The 10,691-nt window shown below is 39.4% G+C and overlaps 1 protein-coding gene across 1 annotated transcript; it reads left to right on the top strand.

Annotated features, from left to right (window-relative positions):
• Nucleotides 1–3,926: 3,926 nt before the first annotated feature.
• Nucleotides 3,927–9,713, top strand: LOC108671848 (putative ammonium transporter 1; the record flags this gene model as incomplete). Its single annotated transcript, XM_018159443.2, is given in 2 exon segments — nucleotides 3,927–4,146; nucleotides 9,624–9,713. Coding segments are annotated over 2 exon segments (259 nt in total), but the record flags the coding sequence as incomplete, so codon positions are not given.
• Nucleotides 9,714–10,691: the final 978 nt, after the last annotated feature.

The raw sequence follows: 10,691 nt of genomic DNA on the forward strand, positions 1-10,691 counted from the left end.
TTCATTCGTCACGCTAACATAACATAATATAGTGATCTCGGGGCTGAAGCTGTCTCTTATACACATCTAGATGTGTATAAGAGACAGCACCACATCTCCAACATGCTCCTCCCACCACATCCCCAACATGCTTCTCCCACCACATCTCCAACATGCTCCTCCCGCCACATCTCCAACATGCTTCTCCCACCACATTTCCAACATGCTTCTCCCACCACATCTCCAACATGCTTCTCCCCCCACATCTCCAACATGCTTCTCCCACCACATCTCCAACATGCTTCTCCCCCCACATCTCCAACATGCTTCTCTTACCGCTAATACGATGTGGTGCTCTCAACGTACTTCTACCGACTCTACGATGTCGCACATCTCGAACATGATTTTCTTACCACTGATACGATGTGCCACATCTTCAACATGCTTCTCCTAACGGATAGTGTGTTCAGGCTACTGTTCAACCATGCGAGAGCTACGCATGTACAACGTGTGGTGTATAGCCAGGTGAATAACATGATGCTCTTCTAACAATAACCAGGTAGATGGTAGTGAACACCGTGCCCTGCCCAACAAAATAACATTGGCTAGCACAGCGACCCATCAATAAGCTGCATAAACTAAAAGAATGAAGCACTAGCGGCTAATCGGTGGAGTTTACAGGCCGTCCGGGGCCAAACAGCTCAATGGTAACTGACGCTCTCGTATTCTGACCAATAACGACCCTCTGCACGAACGTGTAATCCAGCCCCTGCCCGCTCACGCAGTCCAGACCCCACACGCTCATGTAATCTAGACCCTGCACGCTCACGCAATCCTGACCCTGCACGCTCACGCAATCCAGACCCTGCACGCTCACGCAATCCAGACCCTGCACGCTCACGTAGTCCAGACCCTGCACGCTCCACGCAGTCCAGACCCTGCACGCTCACGCAATCCAGACTCTGCACGCTCACGCAATCCAGGCTCTGCACACAATGCTGCTCAAGAGCACGCAATCCAGCTGACCTGTGTTATCGCGCATTAATTGGCTCTTCCCCAGTTAACGTATGCTCACCCCACGTAGCTCATGCAGCTCACGTATATTCCTTGGTATCCTTGGTATTTGTTCCGGACGTAGCAGTCCCAGGCCACGATGGATCGCCGCCTCGGATTATCGTTCATCCGCCCTCATTTGGGCCACCTGATGCACGATGTTATTGCTTGCTTCTCGCCGCTGGTAGTGTTGCAGGGGAGGTCGATCTGCCCGGATCTGGGTGAATATCGGCAGTGAATATCGTGAGGCCGATATTCACTCCATGCAGCTCGCGTGAACTCACTGCATGCAGCTCACGTATATTCACTCCCCAAAGCTCATGTATACTCATCTCATGCAGCTTATGTATAATCACTCCATGCATGATGCTGTTACGTCATTCAGTACTCAGTGACATAATTGTAACGTGACGGTATGAACTCAAGCAAGGTTTTCAAAGTGAAGTTGTTATGTTCTACACAAAGAGTTACTCGAGTTTCACCATAATATGTGGTGAAACGTTATAATTTTTATACGTTGCGTTATCAGTTTCGTTTCGATTTAACACTTGTATTACATTTAAAATACCTCTAATGTCTCAACGATAAATCATTTCAGTTCAATTTAAATTTGCTTTTTCTTTTACACGCTACTTGCAGATACCCAGCGCATTATTGCAACGTGTCATGTATACGAATCTGTTTCAACTTGAGTTGTAAATCGCTATATATATACGCGGTTATAATAATATTCAATATTATCTTCTCTTCCAACCAATATTTTCAATAAAAATAGATATACTCGTATGCAGTAAACTCTCAAAAATTCCGTGAACTCTTGAGTTGTAGCGAACATGTCTGAGATAGCCAGCAATTATTAGCAATGTAATAATAGCCCTGAAATGGTATTTAAAAAACCAGTGCATTGGCAATATCGAGGACCAGGAAAAGGCATAGCAAGCCATGTGTGAAAAATGTAAAAATTACATTATAGTTCTTCGATTAGCAATAGGCGTTACTGTTGCTATGATATGTGTATATACACTACCATTGCCCGCAATATGCTCTGCCACGGCCCGTAACATGCACTGCCACGGCCGTAATGAGCGCTGCCACGGCCGTAATGAGCGCTGCCACGGCCGTAATAAGCACTGCCACGGCCGTAATAAGCCCTGCCACGGCCGTAATAAGCCCTGCCACGGCCGTTATAAGCACTGCCACGGCATGAAAAAAGCACTGCCCCGGTCTGTAATATGCACTGCCACGGCCGTAATAAGCACTGCCACGACCGTAATAAGCACTGTCACGGCTGTAATAAGCACTGCCTCGGCCGTAATACGCACTGCCACGGCCGTAATAAGCACTGCCACGGCCCGTAACAAGCACTGCCACGGCCGTAATAAGCACTGCCACGGCCCGTGATAAGCACTGCCATCGTCATAAGAAGCTCTGCCCCGGTCTGTAATAAGCACTGCCACGGCCGTAATAAGCACTGCCACGGCCGTAATAAGCACTGCCACGGCCGTAATAAGCACTGCCACGGCCATAGCGCTAGTTGACCGCGCGAGCTGCACGCACCACGCAGCGGCAGTCGGGTCTCGGGCGCCGGACAGAGTGGGCAACTTCTTGCCTAAAATTAAGCATAAATTAATGCGGTTAGGGCAGCGTAAAAGAATGAGTTTTGTGACTGATGAGCGTATAAACAACGTAGTGTACCTTGCAGAGAAATTATTTTATTGGGATTGAGAGGTTGTGTCACGATTTGGCTAATGATATTTTGGTGCTCTTTTTCTTACGATTTTTCTGTTAGGTTTGAAATAGGTTTTTCTGTTTCAGAATTTCGAAACATATATTCCATAAAATATCATGTGTATGGTTAATTTATCATCATTACGCTTTATTTTATTTCGTAGTATGTATGTGTTGTGAACGCAACACATTGTCTTAGGATAGTAGCTTAATTCTGTGGTCTTGCGAAACGTTTTCGTTCATTCGTCATCTGTCGGCTGCGGAGTATAGATCGAACTAAGATCAGAAAACGAATTTCGGTGAGCCTAGTTCCCATGTTTGAACATTTCTTTGTTTTTAGAAATTTGTTTTTCGAAAGCCTTTGTAATTACTTGAATATTTTCGAATATTGTTTATAAATTCAATAACCTTTTTTCTTTAAGTAAATTTTGTATTTGTACCGGTCTCTTTCCAGGAACCGTGTCTTCTGGGAATATAAAGCACTAATGAACCCATGGATGCACGCGTATTCAATTAATCCTGCCATAGATAACAGTTGCACTGAAAAGCACTGAATAGTCCGCAACAGCATGCAATAGCTATGAAAAGATCAGTATGAAGAATTGCAATTTTATACTGTTTGTCTTCTCATATCTTTTTGAAATGTGCATGAAATTTGTTTCCTATTAATGGAAAAAATGGCTAATCGATTGCCATAATTTGGGAGTGTTATATAAAATACTTTCACGATTATTCTAACTAAATGTACGAGAAATAAAGAAACACAATAGATCACTCGAATTGAAAGCAAATAGTATGGTCTATTAGGTCTGGGTGCATTATTCACATTATTCGTGACATGAAATTCGTTTACAATTTTTACATTTGCAAGAAACAATCGTTGAATAAGTATTTCACAGATTGTGAAAAACCTATGACGTCATCGGAACGAATTATCGAAAAAAATTTTGCCGATAAATGAGCTCTCAAATGTTAAAAAAAAATTAATTTTGCAATAATGGACTGGAATTGACAAAGCCCGGATTTACTCAGATTGTTCGATTCGATTGCCGACTGAGATTTTAGTGACAATTTGCATAGATTTTCTAATTCATCATAACCCACACAGAATTTAATGATGAAATATACTCGTGATGCCTGTGAGTAATAGCCACTTATATTTATTCGGTACTGCATATCATATCTCTTATGCTCAATAAGTTAATTACTAAGCGAACATGAGTGACGACAAGAGACGAGAGCCGACGATGGCGATGCCGAAGCTGCTGCCGCTGTTCGGAGAGACGCAAGCGTTCAAGAACATCTCCAAGATTGACGATGAGATCGCCGTGCTTAAAGAAAACCTCGACGTGTTTTTCCTTGTGACAATTTCCTTCATCGTCTTCTGTGAGTATGTTAATGCGTCTATAAGCTATTTTGTGAATTTATTTAACTATATTTCATAAAAGATAAGTTTTCTTTTGTTTCAATAATTGTTGAGGAAAATAGATGAATATCTTTTCACTCGTCTTTTTTCTTGAGTTCTGTCATGGCTGGACTCGTTGAAGTTGTGTTACGTTTTGCCAGCTGGAAAAATAACTAAGCTGCGGCCATAATACTTCTTGTTTTTCGACAAGGTTTAATAGCCTTCTGTAATGATACAAATTACGAACATAAGCAATTAACCATTTGGCAATGACGGTCAAGTATATAAGTCGCATATAAGAATATTCATTGAGGACTCGTGAGTGAACGGTGATTTAGAATTTCAAAGAAAAAAATAAACTCGATTGTGACAATTTCCTTCATCGTCTTTTCTGAGTATGTTTATGAGTATAAAAGCTTTTTTGTGAATTTATTTAAATATATTTCATAGGAGATAAGTTTAATTTATTTCAATAATTTTCAAAGAAAAATATGTCGATGAAAATATTTTCCTTCGTCGTTTTTCCTCCTTCCTATTTTCCTTCGACTCGTTGGAGTTGTATTATGTTTTACGTGAAAGAAAAATACCTGCGCTGCGGCCATAATACTTCTTGTTTTTCTGCAATGTTTAATAGACTTCTATTATGGTACTAATTACGAATATAGCAAAAAAACATTTGGCAATGGAGACCAAGTATGTACGTCGAATATAACAATATTCATTGAGACTCGTGAGTGATTTATTAATTCTTAAGAAAAAATAAATTTGATGTTGCTTGGGGATCCTAATTTTTTTAAATCAACAACGATAATACAAATCATTTAAATTAGTTAATGAATAATAAATTATTAGCATAACAAAGTTGAAGCCGTTGAAATAAATCGTTCAAGATTCGTTTTGGTGAAGAAGTTTTTTTTAATGCGCATTCAAACACAAAATCATTAGCAACTAACACGCTATAGGAACTGGGACTGTCACTATGAATGTCATTATTTTGTATTCATACTGTAGTTATTATTATTTTGTAATAGTTCCGGAAAAATAATTTCCACTGCTGCTACATCATTGTGGTATGTTATTGGCATGGTGTCATTCCGTTACTCAATCGTCAAGACTTGACAATCTAAACGCCATTAAAGTGCAGTCCTGGGAACACTTGCATGCAGGTCAAAGACACTTTGTATTGAGTCACATGCATACCATAAAAGACGAAAATATCGTTTATTCAAGCCAGTAAAAAACTCGACCGTTTCACCGGTAAGTGTGATTGACGGGTTCGATGTGACCTTGTAGGAAAATTGAAACCTGTCCGTCAAATGATGCAGCGAAGCAAGGCTACAATCTGCGCCCTCCCGGTCATTTTGCTGGCATATCAAATGACGATCATCTGTTCATGTTGTGTTGTGGGGACCTCAGCCAGCCGATGAGTCCTTCGCTACAGGTGGATGAAGATATTTTTTGAGTGAGCGAAACTGCGTGAAATTTAGGCTGCAAACGTGTTACGGATGCAATATAATTTGACAGCGACTCTTCGGATTCAAATATTTAAGCATTATTGTTGATGAATTATTATTATTCATTGAACAGTGCTGTGAGGCAGTCACACATGGCCCTTGCGTGGCTTCCGCAACAATTAAGATCTCCACAAAACTTGTCTATTGTACAGGCGATCTCTGGTAACCATGCATGACCAGCTTTTATATATATGCACCGCACAATTACTGTATTGATTGTCCTTGAATATTTACTGTCATGATTGCAGATGAGATATTTCCAAATCTTTGAGCTAAACAAATAGTAATCATTATCAGCTAAGCATTAAGAAGCAAAATAATATATGCATATGGGCAATTTGGACATTAGACAAGAATTTATTGAAGATTATAGATTATATATGAAGAGTTTGTCATTACAGGCAACCACCACAAGAAAACATGTTACAGATCTATGATAATGTTTAGAAATAAAATAATGCTTCGTCCACCGTTGAAGATTGCACCTCGTTGCATATGATAATACGAAGGAACATCATAACTTCTATGCAGGTATTAGCAATGCCAGGAAGTGATGCGTCATGACATGGTTCACTCAAAGAAATGAGGAAACTTTGTCCTAAGAGCGATGCACTGTTTGCCCATGTGTGCATGGGACATCCGCACCGAGTTTGGCCCGGCATAATTATAGGTGCATCAGCGCTATATGCATAAACTGTGTTACTATTTAGAAAAGATGACCCGTTAATTTTTCTCAGTGTCAGCTTCCAGTGTAAATTCAGTGTGGGCCTTCAGTTGAAGCTTCGGCATGGGCCTTCAGTTGAAAATTCAACAACTGTGTTATTATTTAGACAAAATTGCCCAGTAATTTTTCTCAGTATCGCTTCTATTGTAATTTTAGTGTTGACCTTCAACTGAAAATTCAGTGTGAGCCTTCAGATGAAAATTCAGTGTGGAACTCCAGTTGAAAATTCAGTGTGGGCCTTCAGGTGAAAATTCAGTGTGGGCCTTCAGTTGAAAATTCAGTGTGGGCCTTCAGTTGAAAATTCAGCGTGGGCCTTCATTAGAAAATTCAGTGTAGGCCTATCAGCGTGGGCCTTCATTAGAAAATTCAGTGTAGGCATCAGTTGAAAATTCAGTGTAGGCCTTCAGTAGAAAATACAGTGAGGGCCTTCAGTTAAAAAGTCAGTGGCCTTCAGTTGAAAATTCAGTGTGGCCTTCAGTCGGAAATTCAGTGTGGCCTTCAATTTAAAATTTAGTGAGGGCCTTCAGTTGATAAATTATAACTTGCTAAACTAACTACGGAATGATAACTGATATTAGTTATCATAACTAATATAATTAGAACAAATATATAATATATAAATATATACTAATATAATATATTATATACTTATACTAATATATTATATTAGTTATGAAAACTGATATTAGTTATCAGCTCGTATGTAATCAATTTTAACTTCCCTGTCAAAATTTACGCGCGGCTGTCCTTCCCTGTCAAATCGTGACTTCCCTGGCAAAATTTACGCGCGGGTTCCCATTTCGGTTGCGACTCTCGGATTAGAGATGAATCAGATGCGAAATGGCCGCCTCTTCTATTTAGCCGCCAAATAGGAGCTATTTTGAGTAGTTTCGTGGGAAAAAATATAAGGGTCAAATGACACACGAAATCAGTGGCTGGTCAGGCACCATTGGCTGACCCTGCTCAGTAGCTGGCATGAGTTTTTAGCGCGAGCGTGCTAAGAAGTTCCCGCCATGCGGGGGTATGTGGGGGTCTACCTCCCGCACCCCCCATCCGGACAGTGCATTAGCCGTTGCAGGCTTGCAGCAACCAGCAAGTCGCCAGTTTAGAACTAACCGTGAATCAGTACCTAGTGAAGAGTGCCCAATGCTTATCGAAAAGGTATTACCTAGCTATAGTTTTGTTTCCTTCAGAGAGCTTTAAACAATTTGATGGTAAATACCATTGCACTTGTAGACATTGAGCAGGATGAAAATCTTTGACAGGGAACAGGCTGGGAGGTGCTTCGTACACCCCAAGTCTTAAAAACCAATTATAAAAAAAACAGGATGAAAATGAATATTTTGAGTGCTTGTGGAAGTCCTTGATTTCGAATTGTTTGTAGATCACTTCTTTCAAAACACAGCAATTATACGATGCAAGTTCGTTTTTCGACAATAATAGAAGATTTCAACTTGATTAATATGCTCTACATCAGTGGTTTTTGATCAGTTCGTTGCAATAGCCAATAGGTACTTCTCAAGTTCTCCCGTCGGCAGGCGACATTCATCATGACTACGCATTTGTGTGTTCAAGATTTTGGCAGCGGTAGAAATTTTCAACTTAGGACATGTCGACACGAGCATGTTATTTAAGCTGCTCCTGTTCATATGCTTAAGGTTCTAATTTCAAAATCAACACGTGAACTGGATCAATTTGTGTGGTCGAAACTCGAAAGTTTATCATTGCTTACGATGCTACGTATGCCTACCTAACCAACAGTCGATACCACTGGGCGGGGAACACGATGGCAAACGTTGCAGAGCGTATTATGATTAGTATTCGCAAGTAAGTTAGTTGCTTTTGTTCTGTTCTATCTGCCTCTTTCGTTGTATCATCAGGTTTCATTGTGGAGTTACATTTGTGTACAAGTATGAATTTGGTTATTTCTGAAGAACTACAAATTATACGAGGATAGATTCAGGAAATTTCCATCGAGCTCAGCAATATTGGAATGGTATCAGACGTTAGAAATGCTTNAGATGTGTATAAGAGACAGGTCCTAGTGCTAGCGTCTGACAGGAATAAAAGTTTCGATAGGGTTTGTATGATAGCGTGTTAGTTTCCACGTCCCCAGCAGAAATGTGACTGAATAAGAAAAATAAGCTGTAGTTTTCCCCACTCTTTGCACGCATGGCTAAATAGGAGAAAGTTTTAATTCGTACGTTATACAGTTCATTCAGAAATCTACGCCCCTCTTTGATGTAAAAGTTTTCTTTAATTGTTTCCATCAATTATTCTATTTAGTTCTCCCTTTCTCCCACATAAAATTTTAAAAAATTCATTGCATGCATATTGTTTCGACATTTCAAAGGACTCGGAACAAAATGTCAATAAGATTAAGTCTCATTTGAATTAGAATGTGACCTATAAAACTTATACTCAAGCTATGCATTATAAATATTATTGACATTCAATGTTCATTTAACTAAATATATATACAGTTGGTTCTGAAGAAAAAAATTCCAGGAACCAGTGTAGCAATAGGCCACGGATAGAGTGATATCTGCCCGTGGTGTAGTAGAGGAAATGGTTCATCTCAACAGAGATGAACCATTTTCACGTAGAATTGTTCTCTAACTGCTAAAGCTACCTCTTACAATTGTATATTTATTTCAATAACTTCCACTATGATATTTAAATGATAATTACGATGACTCAATGTACAATAATTGCGTTGATTTACTGTAACTGGAAACTTTAACGCTATCCAAATAAATATCCACGAGCCAGTTGCTGGTCTACTGCAGCAAAGGGTCTACATTGCTTGCAAAATATATTATATCTTGACTGGAAAAGATTGTACATTAACGTATTCATCTAAAAACAACTGTTCAAATTTCCACAACATCTACGTAATCAGAAATTCTTTCTATCGATACAGTTTATTATTTATTGACGAGACCAGCTAACCATAGGACAAAGAACCAGAATTATTTTCATTTTATACAAATCTTTGACTGATCATCACGCATTGTTATTTAATTAATCATTTTAACTAGAATCTAAATAATTTGCACATTCGTTCTGTATACAAACTGTTTCACACTCTTAGCTTTTTTGGTTCTCTGCAAAATTTGAGGTAAATTAATTATAAATTTTTGCTGTACCTTTAGTAACTTCAAATGTCAAGACTTAATGAGGTACGTCTTTATGTCTAGATATATTTTTTTTATTTCAGTTTTGCAAGCTGGTTTCGCCTTTTTGGAAGTGGGTGCAGTGCGCTCGAAAAATGCCACCAACATCCTCTTTAAAAACCTCTTCGATGTCTGTGAGTGATTATAATGATAAATCAATCATAAATATAAATTAACCAAATTTAGCCAAAAACAAATACACCGCAGAGAATTTTACTCTAACTTGACACAGAAGCTGATATTAAGGAAACNGCATCAGTGCGATATAGATGTGTATAAGAGACAGATCCAGACCTTGCACGCTCACGCAATCCAGACCCTGCACGCTCACACAGTCCAGACCCTGCACGCTCACGCAATCCAGACACTGCACTCTCCACGCAATCCAGACCCTGTACGCTCACGCAATCCAGCCTCTTCCCAAGAAACGTACATTCACCCCACGTAGCTCACGTAAACTCGCTGCATGCAGCTCACTTAAACTCACTGCATGCAGCTCACGTGTATTCACTGCATGCAGCTCACGTAAACTCACTGCATGCAACTCAAGTATATTCACTCCTCGAAGCTCACGTATACTCATTTCATGCATCTCATGCAGCTATAATCACTCCACGCATGATGCTGCTATGTGATTCGTGGTGTACGCAGTGACATGATTTTAGCGTGACGGTATGAATTCAAGCAAGGTTTTGAGAATTAAGTAGTTATGTTCTGCCAAAAGTGGTATTCGAGTTTCAACATAATGTGTGTTGAAACGCTATATTATTCATACGTTGTTTTATTAGTTCGTTTTGATTTAACATTTGCATTACATTTAAAATACCTCGAAAGTTTCAAGGAAAGTTGATTTCAGTTTAATTTAAGCTTGTTTTTCTTTTCCACGTCACTTCCATATAACCATGCAGGCAATTATTGCAACGTATCGTGTAAACGAAGCTGTTCAAACTTGTGTTCTTAAACGCTACGCGGTTATAATAAAATTCAATATTCTCTTTTCTTTCAAGCAAAATTTCCAATATGAAAAGATAAATATACTCTTAAAAATTCCCTGAACTCTTGAGTTGTAGCGAACATGTCTGAGATATTTCCTTAATGAAAGATAATTCGAA

Source organism: Hyalella azteca, unplaced genomic scaffold (genome assembly GCF_000764305.2).
Source record: "Hyalella azteca isolate HAZT.00-mixed unplaced genomic scaffold, Hazt_2.0.2 contig977, whole genome shotgun sequence".
NCBI lineage: Eukaryota > Metazoa > Arthropoda > Malacostraca > Amphipoda > Hyalellidae > Hyalella > Hyalella azteca.